The following is a 20,515-nucleotide window of genomic DNA, read 5'->3' on the forward strand; positions in this document are numbered from 1 at the left end:
TTTTCTCTATCTCCTTCCTCTGATGCAGGCTTTAAGGGTTGCTTCTTTAAACATTAACGGGGGTAGAAGTGCACAGAAAAGAGCTTTAGTGCTGGAGGTCTTTAATCAGAAAAAATTAGATCTGATATTTCTGCAGGAAACGCACAGTGATAGCCTGAATGAGACGGACTGGGAAATGTGGTGGGGGGGTCAGTATGTACTCAGTCATGGCTCAAACCTCAGTGCTGGAGTAGCTGTTTTTTTCTCCCCCTCTCTAAATGTTAAGATTGTATCCAGCACAGAGATAGTGGCAGGTAGAGCCTTGATGGTGAAGGTGGAACTGTTAGAGTTTTTTTTCACTTTTATTAATGTTTATGCACCCAATCAGGGCCCTGCACGTGTATCTGTGTTTCAGTTATTAAAAGATGAGTTGGACACTAGTGTACAGGGGGAGTGTGTGATACTGGGGGGGGACTGGAACGCTTGCACTAATGTCACTTTAGACAGAATAGGACGGGAGCCGCATCCTCAGTCGTCCCTTTTTCTGTCACAGGTGATGAGAGAGGCTGACTTAGTGGATGTGTGGAGGATGAAGCACCCCTCTGTTAAACAATACACCTGGATGAGAATGCTAGATGGGGGCGTCAGTGCAGCCAGGCTAGACAGATTTTACATGTCTGCTTCTTCTATTACTCGTGCAGTGAACTGTCACATCCAACCGGTTGGTTTCACAGACCATCAGCTAGTTTCTTTAGATTTATGCTTATTAGAGTTTTGTCTGGAGAGCGCGTGCGGACCTGTCGGTTAGATCAGGGGTTCCCAACCCCCTGTCCGCGGACCGGTACCGGGCCGAGGAGGTGTTACTGCCGGGCCGTGAAATAGCTGTGAGTTTATCGTAATATTTGCAGAATTATAAATATATAAAAATATTGTATCATAATGTTTTTTTCGAATAAGTGTTTAATGCTCGCACCTATACCAGTCATATTATTTCCTCCAGTAGCCTAGTTAATCTTTCACCAGATAACCGTTGAAAATGGCTTTTATGATGTTCCGAGGGATTCGGCGGCTCAGCCCGGTCTCAGCCTCTTGTGCGCACGAGAAAGTTGCCGGTGCGCCAAGTAGGAAGAGGAGCGCACAGGAGACAACCGTTTGATTGCAGACTGTTATGTTTATGTGGGGAAATGGCAGTGCATACATTATTTGAGATATATTTCAAACTCGGACTTCATTTTAAGGACATGTCGGCCAGGGCTGTAGAGCTATATGTTTATTTTATTAGCTTTTCTTTTTAATGACTGAGGACTCCTTTGTTTACTTCTGTCACATAGTGACATCACTATGTAACACCTGTGCTTCTATTGGCTAGCGCTTTAAAACATTGTATGTGATACATCTCTTAGTGGTTGACCAACAGAGCCAGGAGAGACACTAAATGAAGCTGATATGAAGCTGAAAATGAGCAGAATATGTGATCTTCAAAAACAAATGTCAACATGATGATGTCAAATGATCAGCTGACTCAAATTCTACACGTAAAGTCTTTATTTCTTACTTGTTCCTTTATCAGTACATGGACAGAGACAGCTTACTTTATGTGTATATAACATATTTGAAACCTTACATTACACATCTGAATGACAGCAAAGTAGGTAAGAGCCAATGTACTGGTATGAATAGAATAACCGAGAGGGAAGACTCCCACAATATGAAACAACCAACACAATAAAATGTATTGCTTAATATAAATCAATCATAATGGCAGTATAATGAAGAAGTATATTAGAAGAACACAATATTATAATACCAAGATGAAGTAACATCCTATGGTTGCCTATACAAAAGAAGGAACTCCAAGGAAAGAAGAACAGACAAACGTTTTCTTCACATTACAGAAGTGTTAAAGTGGTCGGGTAACCTGCTCTATAAATAACAGTGTCTACAAGTGCAAGGAGAACTAAGGTCTGTTCCAACGGCAAGCTGACAGGAGCTTCCACACTATTCATAGACCAGGGTTTTCATAAACAGGTTTAAATGTCAAAAGCAGGGATAGAGTGTAAAACATGGTATGGGGTTCTGAGAGGTGGAGGTTGGCAATACTGTACAGCACTTTGAAAAAGGACAAAATACATTCAGGAGACCCCAGGCATTACGGGTAAAGGTTGTGTAGGAGGAAACCAAAGTGTATATGGCAGAGAAAAGCTTAATAAAGAGAGAAAACATGACTGGATACGTCTAGTAACTGCGCTGAACAAAATGAAAGGTTAGTTGAAGGCAATCATATTAAGTTGACATAAAACAATTAGGTTGAACTTAATATAATACTTTCAACTAACTTAATGCATACATATGAAATCTGTTGACACAATACATTTAATTAAAGTCAACATTTCAGTTTTTTCAGTGTGAGGCGCTTGATCTGACTTTCTTACTGTTTATCTTCTCTTCTTTAATGTCAGGCTAGTTTAACTATTTAATTCATGGATATTTCAAATGATTCAACAATAATCTCTTCAGCTTAATCAACATCACATTCTTCTCACATTCATTCCCCATGTTTCACGTCAGAATGTCTCTCTGTGTTTAGGTAACAAAAGACTACACACAACAAACACTACGAGCATTTTAAAAAGTGACTTCAGCTGATAGCCCTTTAGGGTGTGACTGGGTCTGCCTGTAAAAGCCGGGGCACCGCGTTTTTGAGGGGAAAGGGTTTCTTCTTTTGAAGGTGGCTGGGGGTTGCCCTACATTCTGAGCTTGGTGCCTAAATGGCTCCAGATAGCCCCGCCCCTTACAGGCTACCTACGCCCCTCCTGACAGGGGACCGAAGGTTGAAACAGGAGACTGTGGCTGTGGTGTATGCATACTGTACATTACTAAGCAAAATAGATCAGAAAAAACTGATCGACAGGGGGTCCAGTGTTACAGCAGATAACAGTGCACAGCTCTACTAATCTAAAACTATACTAATATTGATGTGCTTTACGAGGGAGATTACACATCACATCAAAGTACAAACTAACCATATCCTCCTGGGACCCAGCCCATTGAAAATGTAGTGGACATTTTGTTAACATGCATCTCCTTGTACTTTTTTGAGCTACTCTATCAATCCCTGATGTGTTGTACAGAAGACATCCTGGTCTTTCCAGTGATATGTCATTGGTTAAAATTGCATGCTGGGAAGTTCCTCTTTTTTTTCATCCAAAATGGCTGGCATACGAAAAACAACATTGTATAGAAGCAGGAGAAGTCAAATATTGTTGAATAATTATCATTTTTACCATGAAAATCTTATATGTTCTTGTTTATTAACATGTGAGGAACTATATCATTAGTTCTGAAAGCAATTAAATAATTAAAGTTTTCAAATAACAGCCCTTTTATAAATGTCCATTCTAGTGGACGTCAGGACTTAATGACTCAATATCGTTGCAGGAGACGGAACTGAAGCAGACATTTTCTGTACCAGAAAGTTCAGGGAGATTAAGATGTTGAGCTCTCAGGTGATGAGAGAGGTGAGGATTTCACACCTGGGATAGAAGAGGGTCAAGAAGAAGGGGGGGGGGGGGGGGGTGCAGGATGCTCCATGAGCGCACAGATACAGACAGAGAGACAGATAGGGACGAGCTGGAAAGACATGGCCCCCTGTGGGCCAAGAGTAGCACGTATGTCTTATTGTTGTTTTTATTTTAAGTGGAGCCATGACAGATGAGCGTTGCCTCAGGAAAGCAAGCTTTGTTTCTGTGAGCAGGTCAGATGGAGACCACATCCATAAAACTAGTCAAGATGACCCTACAGCCCGTGCTGACTGGAGTCAATGAGGTACTTTCCCACGACATCGACTACAAAGTCTTTGAAGATCTGGAAAGATTCACCAAAAAACAAGATAATTTTGTATTGACCAAATAAACAGCAATGTTCAGATCAATTACTTATTCATGTTTTAAATAAAGGTGAATGTATTATTGTATTAATATCACTCTATAACCATAATACGTTACATAGTCCATCTGTTAATTTTGGCTGTCTTTTCAAACTATGGTCCCGATGTCCTCTACAGTGGACATACTGTAACATTTTAAAATAAAATAAAAAAAGTCTAAATTGCAAGATGTTTTTTTAACCCTAAATAGGTAGGAAATCACAAAAAAAAAGGAAATTGGAAGACACTTTTTTTCCTCGGGTCCCAGGAGGATATAGCGATGGACTTTATGTTTTACTCTTTAACGTAGTTCCCTAACAAAGCTAAGCCCACATAGGTGTCATATGGGTGTGTGTGCATGGGAATATGTTTCTGGTTGGATAGTGTGTGTGTGGTGGGGTCGGGTAGCTTTGGTATATCCACTAAGAGAGCTGGGCGCTGTGAGTTCTTTGGTGGCGACCCGAGCTGGGTGGGTGGGTCCGTTCCGGCCTCGGCCCCCCTGGTCTGGTTTGGTGTGGGTCAGTGTGTGATTGTCATGTTAGAGACCACAAAGAGCCGACTACGGCCAGGACCGCTGCAATGGAGTTAGATACTGATGAGGCTCTATTTAACTAATACTGTACGCTGCTAATGAATGATGCCCTAACACTAAACACTGCTCAAAAACTAGAATGCGTTAAGATAAACCTTCACGTTGACATGCATACACTAATTAGTATTTATTCTAGCCTATACTCACATAGTGGATTGGATTAGAAATGTGAAACACACAGTTTAAAGCTGCACTCAGCAATGATACGGCTCCAAAGCTCCGAAACGAATCAGTATCAGACCAAATGGAACAGCGTTTCCTGAAGATACCACTTTAAGTTCTTCTTAGGAGACAGATTTGTCTCTTCATCAAACAAAACATGATAGAATTGTAAGAATCTGTAGAGCCCAGATTAGCATTTGTAGTAACATCTGAAAACACAAGCCCAATTCACCTCAAGTGGTCTCGGGGAAGTCACGAATGGCGGCCTGAATCGCATGTACAGTATGCTGATGATAGCACTTTTTTTCTTCAGCGTAAATTGGATATAAACTTTTACCAAGTGCAGCTTTAATGTCTGCATTGTGAACTCTAGCTATGATCTTAGACTAAAAGAGCATCCTCTCTAAGCACTACAGGTGCACTCGGCTACGCTCGGCTGTGTTCTGTTGTCTGTCTCATTCTGGACACACTCTGACATGCATTCATAAAGAGAAGAACTATCTGTTACAAACAACACAGAGAGAGATGACTTTGTATCCATACGACAACAGAAGAGTACCCTGCTTGTAAAACACTGATGCTTAACACTGTTTTCCTTTCTATGTCCTGCACTTTCACTTTCTCTGACCACTCCCCCATTTCACATTATAAACAGTAGCTTATAACACATATTGCTGTGTGGATTGACTCATTTACATCCCTTTGTTTGTGGAGGTTTGGGGGGGGGGGGGGGGGTGGTGCAGGCAAATAATCCGTTAGAAAACACAAAGAACAACGAAAACAGTTGCCTAAATCTTTAAGTGACATTAAAAGGTGTGGTGTTGGGGTATTAGTAGCAACACGTATGGTATTTCACAGTGGGGGGGATGTCAGATAAAAGGATCTGGAGACGTTGGATGAAGCAGAGAGGGCCTCCTGTTGCTGCTTCTACCATATACCATGTTTGACTACAGAGACACCTTCATCTCTCATGATTCTCAAACCCCACCGTTGTGTCTTCATCTTCATCTTGCTTCTTCTCTCTCCCGCCCCTCCCACCCTCTCTCTCTGTGACTCCTCAGCAGGAGACCTCCATGGTGTGGGTGACGGGGCCCACCCCCTCTGTGCTGTTGGAGTGGGTGCAGGCGCGGGGGCGGGACCCGTCGATCGAGCTGGCGCTGGTCAGGGAGGTGGTCCTGGAGCGGGCCAGGCGGGTCATACTGGCCGAGGGCACTGCGGGAGAGAAAATAACTCAGCATTGCATTGTGGGGGAAAAGGTGTTATTAGTTGATACTTTGAGATGCTGGGAGAACATGCTAATGTGAAGAATATCCCTTTGAGTAGCTGGTGACAAACGGCTGATGGATGAAGCTGTCAGTGACAGCACCATGCACTCTGTTACTGCTGGGACTTTATTATACAATGAATTAGGCCACGTTTACACGGCTACGATAACGAAAACGAACCTTAGTCGATATCAAAAAAGTATTCCGTCCACACGGTATCGGCTCAAGAAACATGTCCGTCCACACGAGACCGCTCGACTCGCTAGAGACCCTGCAGTACATATGCCGGGCCTGTAAGTGGCGCTGTACTTCCACCACAAAATACACCAAAAGCAGCGAAGAAGACCCCCCGAGCATGGTTGCCATGGTTGCCTGGTTGCCCTTCTGTTTATTCTCCGTGGTGGATTTAGCAACATGTAGTTCATGTAGTTCTCCATGTCCACTTGTTGCTGATGGTTGTGGTAGAGGAGCTGTAGATGTTGCACTAACAACATGGTCAGTAGCAGACAGTAGCTACTGACCATGTTACAGCAGTGAGCGGCAGAGGTTGTTGGCGAAAACACATCAGCAATGACGCCGGTGACGCGGGGGTGAGCACGAGAGGTGGGGAGAGGCGGGGCTATGGCTTCATCGTTATCAGGAAATTATCATATACGATGTACACACAGAGCCGTTAGGCCCCCCCAGAGCGTTTCGTCCGCAGATCTACCCACCTTGGGACCCGTTACCGTTTGAGGGCTCCGTTTCCGCGGTTCCGTTACGGCCTCGTGTGGACGAACCGTCCATACGATAGAGAACTGTAGCGGATACAACCCGTTGCGTCTCCGTGTAAACGTGGCCTTACACTGATTTATAGAACTAGAACTAGTGATGGAAAGTAACTAAGTACATTAACCCAGGTACTATACTTAAGTTCAGTTTTGTAGGTACTTATACTTTACTAATTTTTTTATTTTATATAAGTTCCTAATAGTAATCCAACACAATTTGAAATAAAATAAATGTTTAATCTCTTTGTTTATTTGACAAGCTTAATTACTAGTTTCTTTGCAGGTTCATATTATAAATACAAACATTAAATGAAATGAACTATGATGGAATATTGTAATGAGTTAAGATACATGGAGGTATAACAAAACTTAATTTAAGTTATCTCCACCATTACCAGCTTCACAATTAAAATAGTTTTCCTTGAATTGATCATTAATTTGAATCCTGTGATATTATATGTATTTTTTCCATTCTTTATCTCAATGGTGTGTCAACACCGGACATGAAGCAAAGATTCTCTCAGGGTTGATCGCACTACTTAACACGTCAACAATGATGCAGAAATAACTACATATATACCAATAAGTAAAAACCATGAATGAATGCTTTGGCAAGTGTGAACGTGAACAGCAGAATATTTTTTTTTAAATATCTGTTTTCGGAATGGAGATTGGATCAATCCGGCTAGGCTACCGTTGTAGCTGCTGCGTCCACACTCACAACGTCATACAGACAGAAATATAATTGCAATCATTTGCAGTGCCACAGACAGTCTGTGGTTACATATAATTGTCTCCAGTTTCTATTCAGATATAAGGAACTGTAAGCTCTGTGTGTCGTTGCCCGCAGCCAGCGGCTGCTATTTTGTTTTCTGATTCAGTCAGTGCCAACAGGTGGAGATTCTCCATGAGACCGCGGCACACCAAATTCTCGCGTATTAAGCTAGCTTCAGTCACGCTGCGTCATTCGCGCCGCCAAGCATCAATTTGCTTGTATCTCCGGCCTTTGCATTGACTTTACATTTAATTTGAGTCATTTGCTTTGCGTCCGGTCTGAACGCACCATTAGAAATACACTTAGTGTTTCATACTGTATGCTGTTTTGAGTGCATTAGGGAGAGCAGTTTAGCAAGTAATCTGTTTAACCCTGAGGGCAAAATACATTGTTAAATAGTGTTCAGTCAGCAGTTTTATTACAGAACTAGATTTAGTGTTTGGTGTCTTTAAAACCTCAACTTGTCTTATATTTTGTTGCTAATAACTTAAAGACATGATCATTAGTTACAAACTCAGACCGAAAGGCTGTGCTCGAAGCTGAAGGCCATGCAAAGAGCAGCATTGGAGATGCAGTAGCAAAGGAATGGGGGAGGGGGAGGTCAGGGGATTATATTTTTCCATTGTTGGAAAAATATTTTTGATTAAACAATGATGGGGTTTAACGTCCTTGAGATAAAAAAATATATATTAGTAATGCCAGCAGGATTTCATAACAGCCCAACATATTGTAGTCATAACCAACGTAAATCAAAATAAATGTTCAAGATGCCAAAGTCAATAAGAGGGCAGCAATAAGAGGTCAGACGTGAGGGGGGGAGTACCTGGCCCTCCACTCAACCTCCGATCCTTCACATAAGCGACTGAGAGAACGGGGCAGGAAGACAGAGGGAAGATTAACACAGCTCATGACCCTCGTTTGACACACACTCACAAACACAAGCAGGCTTGGGAGGGTGACTTCAAAAATGTAATCCGTTAATATAACTAGTTACATCTCAAAAAATGTAATCAGTAACCTAATCAGAGTATCACAAATATATAGGGAATGTTACCTGATTACTTTTGTTACTTTTGGATTACCTCAATATTTAATGCAAATAAAAACAAGAAAAAATTAATTACATAAAGTTTATGTAGAAAATATGTTAAAACCAAGATATTTCATACACATTTTTTTTTATTTTAAATAAAGAAGACTTAAAGTAGCTTAAATATAAACCATGAATAAAATGTGTTCAGTACGACTACCTATTATATATTGATCTTTATTCCAAAATGTAAATTGTGTAATTTCTACTTTTCTCTTTAATATGTTATGCATGCTTCTTAATTCATATGTTGCTGTCTTTGGCTCTTCACTTTTGCTTTAACAATGTATATTTCCCCTCTGTGGGACGAATACAGGTATCCGGATTCTTCTAAATGTTACAGTTATCTGATTACTTTTTTTTATGTAATTGTAATCGAATACGTATCCGTTATACCTCCCAAGCCTGCACACATGACAACATTAATATTTTCTGCAGAAATGGCTTTTTAAGAGAATTTTTTTCTAGGGCAAATATTGATTTTAATGTCACTCGCTAACATCAGTGTCTCATTGTGGATACTCACTGTAGCCCATTCCCTGCAGGAAGTACTTGAAGGCTTCAGTCAGCTTCCCAGGCTGGAAAACAACACATTTCATTTCACTGAATATGGAGATAAACATGTCAAATATGGATGATGCATTCACGCTCTTTCTCAATTTCATTTGATGTTATGGCAGCCTGTAAAATATGCAGGTGTGTGTGTGTGTGTGTGTGTGTGTGTGTGTGTGTGTGTGTGTGTGTGTGTGTGTGTGTGTGTGTGTGTGTGTGTGTGTGTGTGTGTGTGTGTGTGTGTGTGTGTGTGTGTGTGTGTGTGTTACCTGTGTGAGCTGGGGAAGTCCTCCAGAGTCAGCCATCTACAAGAGAGGAGAGAGCGCAGCATGAAGCTAACCGCTAATAGCTCAAAACTAGACTAAAATGAACACATGCTTTCTCTGCTTGCCTCTTAACTAAACAACATTATCTCGTGTTAATACTTAACTCATTACAGTTGTATCACATTATGAATAACATAATTGTTGTCTTTCAATAAGACTAGTTAGCATAAAACTAATACCATACCATTAACATGTCAGCGTAAAATGTTACCGTTTTAAAATTCAGCATCATATTGTGTAAATCAGGAATATATTTTATTTTATTTATGTATCTATAATTCCGGCATATACATCTGTAAAGCACTTTAATCTGCAACCTGTGTAATGGGTACAGTTTGATTGATTGATATTTCATTTATTTGTGGGTGTAAAAAGGTGAAGTTGTGCTTGCACTACAAATCAGACGTGTGTCAGGATGGAGCCGCTGCAGGTGAGCTGAGCACAGACTGTTACCTTCAGGAAGGTGGTGTTGGTCGGGTCCAGTTTGGAATTGCACTCCACCTGGAAGACAAAAAACAGCATGTTGAACAACATGAGCCAAAAAGCTGCAGCATCAAAACACTTCTTAGCTTAATGGAGCTCCACATGAGAGTGTGGATGTTTTTTTGCTACGTTCAGTGGGTGACCCAGATACTGCAGTGTGCTGCAGAGATGAGTCACTCCAGCCGTCGCAGTGTGAACACACATGCACGCACCGAGACAGATGTGCACACACATGCACACACCAAGCAGCAAACTCTGGGGCAGAGCCGGGAAGCCTATAAGGAAGTGCCTCAAACTGCAGTTCATCTAGTGGCCAGTAGGAGCAGTCTGCAGAAAAGAGCAATTTCCATAGACCCCCATGTTAAAATGCCCAACTTTACAGCAGAAATAAACATGTTTACATCGTGGTTCGAAAACCCTTATTATTTGTATAGTTAGATTATACGGAGCCCCCTAGGGGACATGGAGATGAAAAAAGAAATTGGTCAAAAAAAATCTATCTTTGAAAACCTTTGAGCTAAACTTTTCATTTAGCTCAATGTATTTCTGGGTCAGTTTGGCAACACAGAAACAGGGACGAGGGAGGGTGCTAGTGGAGCCTTGCAGCGTTACACTGTAGGTGCGCCGCGTTTACGCTTCAGAGGAGGTTCCCTCTGCAAAATGAGGCCCCATCCGCGAGGGGTCTGCGTGATACATAATGTCATATTAAATGCAGTCATTTGGTCTTTAGCAACAGCTTGTGAGAGCAGCGCATTCATGGTTGTTCGTTTTAATGCTGCCAGTTTGTTGACGGCCTGTGTGTTGATGGGACTTCTCATGCTCCCTAAATGTTTCCCCTGCCTTTCACCAGTTGTTAAACCCTGCTTTCACAAAACTCCCATCCCTGATCTTGTCTGCACTGACGAGCTTATTTTCTATAGCAGAGCAACAGAAGAAGCACACCGCATGATAACTTTCTCTTATATAGTGAAGCTTTTTATAGACTGCTTACACTAAAATGCTAACTCAGACATAGTAATTCAAAATAAAACTTTTGTATTGATTTGTTTAGTGAACTTTTTGGCGTTGCAGTTACAACTCTCCGCCAACAGATGGGGGTGCTGCAGCACCCTCAGCACCCCCCCTTCCCGCGTCCCTGCACAGAAACCACATCAATGGAGCGGTTCATCGATTTTACTTTGAGCTTGGCCTTAAATATAAAGATATAACATCAGTGCTTGGCAATAGGCACGGGTTTCACATAAGTGAAAGAAAGACACCTCAAGAGAACACTCAGAGCGAGGGGACACGCACGTCCCTCTGAGCTGAGTTATTGACAGATTCGAATTTTGCGGATCAATAACTCATGAACATAACGTTGTAAAAATACAAACAACATAACTTTACAATCAAAGCAAGGTAGACAACGAGCTACAGAGTTGTTTTTATCAGAACAGTTCGATACGCGCCGTCATCCGAGCTAAACATCAATAATTGGTCACAATCTGCCGCTGGAGGAGAGAGGAGTGCTTAGGGACCGTCTACAAACTCCAACGCCGAAAATATATAGTCATAGAAAAATTCAATAACTTCATTTTTTTAAGATGTGATGCTACCAAAATCTCTTAACACATCAATGGTTATGTTGTTGTTACAGTATAACACTTATTTTTGAATACATATGCTTTAGGGTTAGGGTTAGGGTTCACGCTTTTTTATTTCAAACTATTTTAAATTACAACCAAACCCCTTTCACACAGCAATAGTACATTGCTGCTCATACTACATCAGGGTTGTCCAAATTGCGGCCCGAGATCCCACAAAAGTATTGCAGGATCTCGCAATTTTTTTTTTTCTTTTTCTACCAATTTTTTATTTTCTTCTCCATGTCCCCTAGGGCAGTGGTTCCCAACCTGGGGGGCGCGAGGCCTCAGATGATTTGAGGCCAAATATCATATTTAGACTTTTTTTTTTTTTTTTTTTTAAATGTTTTTTTTTTTACATATAATTGTAAAGCAATACATGATTGTCACTAAAAGCCTTGTCTCTACATTACAATATAAAAAATAATTGATTAATTAATTTGAATAACAATTCAAGTTAGTAGCTATTAAAGGCATAAAAAGACAGAAATAATTCTTTCTTTAATAGAAATGTTTCTTCTGCCCGTAAAGTGTCCAAACCGGGCTTTTCTGGATAAGCGCATTTTTAAAAAACATAGTCATTGTCCATGCCGGTTTCAGTTGGATTATTTGTCACAGTTGCTCCGATCAGATCGGTCTCCTCCATTTTGTAGATTATTTACGACTTTTGAATCCACATAAACATATGGGCAAAATCCGGCTTACTTTGAGCATGTGTTTTAAACAGTTTAATCCCTTTGTGAATTGTTTCCACTTCCGCGCCGTCCTTTAATTTCTTCATACAGCGGGAATCCAAATAAATTAATCCTGAGTCCAATAACCATCAAAGTCACTCAATAGTCAATAGTGCTCCTTAATTACGCTTTCATCCGCCTTTAACAAAATACTTCACATTCATCTAGTTTGTGACAGTAGTTCTAGCATTTTGTAAACTTTAATTACCGCTGTTGCGCCCCGCCCCCCAAAAGGTTGGGAACCACTGCCCTAGGGGGCTCCGTAAGATTCCCCTTTCATGACAACTGTGAGGGGGGGATGAATCTTTTCTCAACTCATGTGTTTAATTCATATTAAGCCTTAAAATTATGCATACATTACAGCTCTGTCCAGTGACTGCTGCTGTTAGCTTCCTGTCTCTTTGCTAGCAGCTCCGTGATGCTACAGGCACTCTGCCTGCTCAGCTCATCCAGGGAACATAACTTGAACTTGGCCGTGTTTGTTTGTTCTTCATGCTTATATCGGACTATTGTGACTCGCTCTGAGGTTATGAATGCGGTAAGTGAAATGTGTGTAATTTTTTATGTGTTTATGATTTTATTCAGCTAACGTAATGAATGCTAAGGCTTGGGTTAATGATAATCGTAGCCTCCAAGTTAAAACGTAATAGAGAAGTGTTAAGTGGGATAATAATGTAGAACAACCGGCTTCTGTTTGAGGTTGGTAAAATATGGTCATCCTTGTAACTTAGAGAGATATTTTATTAGGCAGGTCACTGTATGCATCGCTAAGGTTAATTTAAATTAGCTATGCTCGAGTATGTAGACAAGCTAACGTCAAAGTAGTGTTGAAGAGCAGCGTAGTGTATGTGAAATCAACCTCACAATAAGATGTGTGTATATTACAAATAATGTCATATTTCAAGATGATTATTTAGATATAACAATATGGTTGGTTGAGCTGGAGTTCATTATTGAGCTTACACGCTAACGTCACAGTCATATCTGAAGAGCGAACCCAAACCTTGTTATTTTTATTAATTGTATTACCAAATTGGTATCAAATAAATAGTAAGAATTGGTCTCTGAAAAAAAGAGCCAGCTCCTCACAGATTGTTTTTTTTTACATTTTACATTTCAACAGCAGATAACAAATTACAAATCAATGCAGACTTGCACATGTATAACACTGTGAAAAAGTGTAATATAAGTGGGAGTGAACACAGCCGCCTCAGTAGGTCACATCAGCCTATATCAAATATTAACATAACCTCCATCTGTCAAATCCAATAAAGCACTGTCTGTTCATCCCTAACTCCTTCACCCAGATTCTGATCGCTCCATTTTTCTCTCTTTCCAAGACGTTTTATAACATCATCCATCCCTCCTCCCTCCCCTCCCCCCTCCCCCCTCCCCCCTCCCCCCTCCCCTCCATCTCCATCCCATTCCTCTGGACTGATCTGATTTTTATTTGAACATGAGGCAGACTAACTGGTGCAGAAGCAGACATACTGTATGTAGGCCAATTCAGACTAGAATCTCCAGGGACAGGGCCAGGCAGACTGGGCCCTGGAGAACACACACAGACACGCACACGCATGCATGTGCGCGTGCACACACACACACACACACACACACACACACACACACACACACACACACACACACACACACACACAGAGACTGGACTCTGCTGGCTGACCTGTCTGTGTTTGACTGTTTCATTAACTGTATCAAATGCCAAGTGTAACACTGTAAACATGGCAAGAGCAGAATGAGGAGGGGGGGTTACTGCTTAATCTTTAGACCAGTGGTTCTCAAACTTTTTTCAATAATGTACCCCCACACTATTTGTTAAGGAAAAAAGCCTATATAAAGAGGTACAGTACAGTGCTGCACCATCAGTGTCTGATTTATTAAAACAACAACATTGTAACTGAGAAACACTTAAATGCTACATTTCAAATGTTTACAATCCATCATTAAATTCATGGCAAACCAATTTTAATATCATGCAATAACACTAAGACGACATTAGTTGCATTGAACTGATCTTTTTAATAAGTTGTACTTACAATGTAGTGAGAAACATGAGGATCTTTGTCATTCTGACAGGGAGGCAAACTGCAGTTATTACACTTCGCGTTTTGAATATGTGTCACTCTGTTAACTTTGTTACTTTTCCTAAAATTGGTATATCTATTTATTTATTTATTTTGGGGCGTGGGGAATGAAGAGAAAACAATATATGAGCATTTTATGAGCATGGGATTTTGACCACTCATATAAACACATGCATAATGCTGCGCTATACTTTGCGGCCACACGCCGTTGCCAAGCAACGCTTATTGTTTAGGTCCTTTGATAAGCAGGCAGTCATATAATTAACTAGAACTAGCTAGATCTGATAGATGTGGACATCAACGCGAGTGAAGTATAACCGGACGCAACATTACTTATATTGTTTTTTCATTAACATAAAATAAATCTCACGTACCTCCTGCAGTACTCCAACGTACCCATAGGGGTCCGCGTACCCCCATTTGAGAACCACTGCTTTAGACCATGAATGTATAAAGGTATCTGTATACAGCTTTGTAGATGGGGCCCTGTTCATTTTGAACGATGCTCAGTGACCCTGAAGCCAAATTGACCTGACTCGAGAACAAAATACCCTGACCATCAGCAGATCTGAACCCATAGAGCCAGTGCTGATTCTATAGTATGTGGGGGCCATAGGCAAACATTCACTGGGGGCCCCTCGAACCAGCTTTTCATCACCACGCACAGCCAACAGCACCCCTTCTGGTCCGGGGCCCCAAGCAGTTGCAGTTGATAATGATCTTTTAATTTAAGATGGTAGAATTTATTGATGCACAGGAGAGGTTGTGGTGAACTGATGAACAGCTATAAATAAATAAAATTGAAAAGTTATAATTTGGTTTGGATTTACTTTCCAAACTAAACAGCCATCACTTCAAAACAAGAACACTGACTATTTTGGGTGAACAAACGGAGAAACAGGGAGACATAGTTGTCTGAGAGCGCTCTCAGAGCTGAACTAAAATCCTCAATGAGAGACGTAAATATCCTTACGCTGTATCAGTGTGTTTGTTTAACTTTTTGGTTGTGATGTGTTTTATGTAAAAAATGTACCGCAACTCAAAAAGGTTAAAAAACAGTGCCATTGATCATTCACACTTGTTTTTACCTTAAGCCCCGCCTCCAATCACCACATATCGGCCGGCCCTGGCTCAGTCAAATGAACTGAGAGAATAACTCTGAATTCAGCTTTTAGCGCATTTACAACTTTAAGCACCTGATGATTATAATAAGGGCTATTTGAGTTAGCCGGTCTCTAACAAATGTAAGTCAATAGGAAAAAAGCTTTTTGGGCCCAATGGCATCAGAAACTGACACAGGAGTTGTAGTCCCACTGTCTGGCCACTACAAACATTTGCTCCAATGGTCCACTTACTTCCTGAGGGCTTGCTTTAGACTTCCTTTACGTATAGTACACACGGTTCCGTCGCGTTGACGCTTGGCGGTGTGTGTATCTGGCTCTTGGGGTTAACGACCAACAACCAATCACATTAATCTCCCGCCCCGGACACACAAAGCGCGCGGTTTGATTGGCTAGCGCTTGTACTGGCATATGATTTGATTGGCTGGCGCTTCCGTCAACGTTTGAAGTTGAACTTTTCACAACTTTCAGCGTGAGCAATGCAGGCAAAGCGAAGCAACGCAACCACAATGCAGTTCGGCAAAGCGTGACGTCACCCCATTCAAAGTGAATGGGAAGTGTCTCCGTTGAAGCACGTGACGGCACCGTGTGCACATTCCATTAGAACCAGGAAAAGTGTGAAAGAGCTAATGGAGGAAGATAGCTCGAGGGACTGCATGCTGACAGAAAGAGGTGTTTCAGAGCATGGGGTAACATCATGCAGAAAGGGAGGACTCACCACGCCCTCCTCCGCCGGAGCGTTGTCTCCCACCACCAGCATCGCAGGACACCTACAGAAATATCAATTACTCTCAACATCTTCTTTTCTGCCTCACTCTTTCACTATCAGAGTGATTCACACAATGCACACAATGTCATACTCCTTTGGGCACATATTCTGATTTCACATTTCATAGTTTATATGCAAAAATTCATTCATAGCATTCTATTTCCATGTAAATTACTGCTTTATTTAACTTGTATTTTATTGCTATTTAACTGTATTTTATTACGGTGTAAAAGATTTTGTGTTTTATATTAGATTTCTTGTTTTTTATATTTTATGTATGCACCATGACATCAGGGTGCGCTGCCAGAAGGGTGGCAGTGAAAGCGGAGGGTCTCGACGGACCAGACCCGGGCGGCAGAAGCTGGCTTTGGGGACGTGGAACGTCACCTCTCTGGGGGGGAAGGAGCCGGAGCTTGTGCGGGAGGTGGAGCGGTACCAGTTGGATCTGGTTGGGCTCACCTCTACGCACAGCGTCGGCTCTGGAACCTTACTTCTGGATAGGGGTTGGACTCTATTCTTCTCTGGAGTTGCTCAAGGTGTGAGGCGCCGGGCTGGTGTGGGGATACTCACAAGTCCCCGGTTAGGTGCTTCGTTGTTGGAGTTTACCCCAGTGGACGAGAGGGTCGCCTCCCTACGCCTGCGGGTTATGGGGGGGGAAAACTCTGACTGTTGTGTGTGCTTATGCACCCAACAGCAGTTCAGAGTATACGGCCTTCTTGGAGACCCTGGAAAGAGTCCTGTATGGGGCTCCTGAAGGGGACTCTTTAATCTTGCTGGGAGACTTCAACGCACATGTGGGCAATGATGGAGACACTTGGAGGGGCGTGATTGGGAGGAACGGCCCCCCTGATCTGAACCGGAGTGGTGGTTTGTTACTGGACTTCTGTGCTAGTCATGGATTGGCCATAACAAACACCATGTTCGAACATAAGGATGCTCATAAGTGTACGTGGTACCAGAGCACCCTAGGCAGAAGGTCCATGATCGATTTCGTTATCGTATCATCGGACCTGAGGCCGTATGTTTTAGACACTCGGGTAAAGAGAGGGGCGGAGTTGTCAACTGATCACCATCTGGTGGTGAGTTGGGTCGAGTGGCGGGGGAAGCCTCTGGATAGACCTGGTAAGCCCAAACGTGTAGTTCGGGTGAACTGGGAACGTCTGGAGGAGGCCCAAGTTCAGGAGGCCTTCAACTCACACCTCCGGCGGAGCTTTTCGTGCATTCCTGTGGAGGTTGGGGACATTGAACCAGAGTGGTCGGTGTTCAAAGCCTCTATTGCCGAAGCCGCGGTGGGGAGCTGTGGTCTCAAGGTCCTAGGTGCCTCAAGGGGCGGTAACCCTCGAACCTCCTGGTGGACACCGGTGGTCAGGGAAGCCGTCCGACTGAAGAAGGAGGCCTTCAGGGTTTTGTTATCCCAGGGGACTCCCGAGGCAGTTGCAAGGTACCGACAGGCCCGAAGGGCAGCAGCCTCATCCGTGGCCGAGGCAAAGCAGCGGGTGTGGGAGAAGTTCGGAGAAGACATGGAGAAGGACTTTCGGGCGGCACCAAAGTTGTTCTGGAAAACTGTCCGACACCTCAGGAGGGGGAAGCAGGGAACCATCCAAGCTGTGTACTGTAAGGATGGGACGTTGTTGACCTCAACTGATGGAGTGTTGGGGCATTGGAAGGAACACTTTGAGGAACTCCTGAACCCGACAACTCCGCCCTCTATGTTAGAGGCAGAGCTGGAGTATGACGGGGGATCGACACCAATCTCCCGGGGGAAGGTCACTGAGGTCGTCAAACAACTCCACAGTGGCAAAGCCCCGAGGGTGGATGAGATCCGCCCGGAAATGCTGAAGGCTCTGGGTGTTGAGGGACTGTCATGGTTGACACGTCTCATCAACGTTGCGTGGAAGTCGGAAACAGTACCGAAGGAGTGGCAGACCGGGGTGGTGGTTCCCCTTTTTAAAAAGGGGGATCAGAGGGTGTGTGCCAATTACAGAGGCATCACACTACTCAGCCTCCCCGGGAAAGTTTACTCCAAGGTACTCGAAAGGAGGGTCAGGCCGATTGTCGAACCTCAGATTGAGGAGGAACAATGCGGATTCCGTCCTGGTCGTGGAACGACGGATCAGCTTTTTACTCTCGCAAGGATCCTGGAGGGGGCCTGGGAGTACGCTTATCCGGTCTACATGTGTTTTGTAGACTTGGAGAAGGCGTATGACCGGGTTCCCAGGGAGTTACTGTGGGAGGTGCTGCGGGAGTATGGGGTGAGGGGGTCTCTACTCAGGGCCATCCAATCTCTGTACTCCCAAAGCGAGAGCTGTGTCCGGGTCCTCGGCAGTAAGTCGGACCCATTTCCGGTGAGGGTTGGCCTCCGCCAGGGCTGCGCTTTGTCACCAATCCTGTTTGTAATATACATGGATCGGATTTCGAGGCGTAGTCGTGGGGGAGGGGGTCTGCAGTTCGGTGGACTAAGGATTGCACCACTGCTTTTTGCAGATGATGTGGTTCTAATGGCTTCATCGGTCTGCGACCTTCAGCACTCACTGGATCGGTTCGCAACCGAGTGTGAAGCGGCTGGGATGAGGATCAGCACCTCCAAATCTGAGGCCATGGTTCTCAGCAGGAAACCGATGGACTGTCCACTCCAAGTAGGGAATGAGTCCTTACCCCAAGTGAAGGAGTTCAAGTATCTCGGGGTCTTGTTCTCGAGTGAGGGAACAATGGAGCGTGAGATGGGCCGGAGAATCGGAGCAGCGGGAGCGGTACTGCACCGCACTTTAGGGTTAGGGTACCTTTACCGCACCGTTGTGACGAAAAGGGAGCTGAGCCAGAAGGCAAAGCTTTCTGTCTACCGGGCCATTTTCGTTCCTACCCTCACCTATGGTCATGAAGGATGGGTCATGACCGAACGAGATCGCGGATACGAGATGGGTTTCCTCCGCCGGGTGGCTGGTGTCTCCCTTAGGGATAAGGTGAGAAGTTCGGTCATCAGGGAGGGACTCGGAGTTGAGCCGCTCCTCCTTCGCGTCGAAAGAAGCCAGTTGAGGTGGTTCGGGCACCTAGTTAGGATGCCACCTGGGCGCCTCCCTAGGGAGGTGTTCCAGGCACGTCCAGCTGGGAAGAGACCAAGGGGTAGACCTAGGACCAGGTGGAGGGATTATATCTCTTCGCTGGCCTGGGAGCGCCTTGGGACCCCCCAGTCAGAGCTGGTTGATGTCGCCAGGGAAAAGAAAGTTTGGGGCACTCTGCTGGAACTGCTACCCCCGCGACCCGACCACGGATAAGCGGGAGAAGATGGATGGATGGACCATGACATCAAGTCAGATTCCTAGTATGTGCGAACCTACTTGGCAATAAACCTGTTTCTGATTCTGATTCTGCTATTTATTATTTTGAGTAATCAATTGCTACTGTCCTTTAAAATAGGGAAAAGTCACATCTTCAAGTAGTTTGTTTTGTCCAACATTCCAAAAAACCCAGATATTATATTTAGGGTTATGATAAACTGCACATTTCACAGATGGTGTATTGTACTTCTTAAATGAACTCACTGACAAAGTGATTATCACAATTGTCAGTGGTGTAAGTGTGAAGGAAATATGTAATGAGACCTGTGCATGGAAGACTTTTAGTGATTTCTCTCTTTGTCTCCTTCAAGTAATTTCTCAGGAAGACACAGGTCAAAAGGTCCTTTGCCTTTCCTGTGGGGGGAGGGGTATAGGCACATGAGAAGTTGCCATACCAACAGTTTTGTTCCAGGCTCTGGTATTGATTACCAGAGGCGGGAAAATAGGCCACGCCTTACGGCCCATGTGTCTTATGTGTTCAGAGATTGCAAGGTGGCCCACATGACAGTGTGACGATGCTGTGTAATCTCTCCGGCCGTTGGATCTCTCAATAAATCCCAGTGTTTGACATTCAGAACTCCTGCTCCTCCCGTGTCTCTCCGAGTCCTGATTTCCATTGCAACAGAAGTTTCCCTTACAGTAAGTAATTAACCCTAACCTTATTTACTTAAGTACTATACTAGTGTACAATTTTGAGGAACTTGTACTTTACTTTTCTACATACACAATATGACCAACAAGACTTTAGTTTAGTTTAATACCACCATGTTCTCAATCCAGTTGATTTACCGTAATTAGATCCAAATCAACTGGATTGAGAACATGGTGGCATTTTGAAAGTGTGTCTGGACTCACTTCAGGGTCTTGGCGTTGAGCACCGCTCCGCTGCGATTCATCTCCAGGTCCCTCCGAC

The 20,515-nt window shown here is 43.4% G+C and overlaps 1 protein-coding gene across 1 annotated transcript in view; it reads right to left on the reverse strand.

Moving 5' to 3' along the window:
- Window positions 1-1,506: 1,506 nt before the first annotated feature.
- The window catches only part of ndrg4 (NDRG family member 4), a 107,222-nt gene continuing 88,213 nt past the window's right edge, over window positions 1,507-20,515 (reverse strand). Inside the window, 7 exon segments of the mRNA XM_034085399.2 lie at window positions 1,507-5,870; window positions 8,292-8,330; window positions 9,085-9,136; window positions 9,380-9,415; window positions 9,890-9,937; window positions 16,217-16,268; window positions 20,458-20,514. Coding sequence (XP_033941290.1) covers window positions 5,716-5,870; window positions 8,292-8,330; window positions 9,085-9,136; window positions 9,380-9,415; window positions 9,890-9,937; window positions 16,217-16,268; window positions 20,458-20,514 — 439 coding nt within the window. The 3' untranslated portion in view covers window positions 1,507-5,715.

This window comes from Pseudochaenichthys georgianus, chromosome 6 (genome assembly GCF_902827115.2).
Source record: "Pseudochaenichthys georgianus chromosome 6, fPseGeo1.2, whole genome shotgun sequence".
Taxonomy (NCBI): Eukaryota; Metazoa; Chordata; class Actinopteri; order Perciformes; family Channichthyidae; genus Pseudochaenichthys; species Pseudochaenichthys georgianus.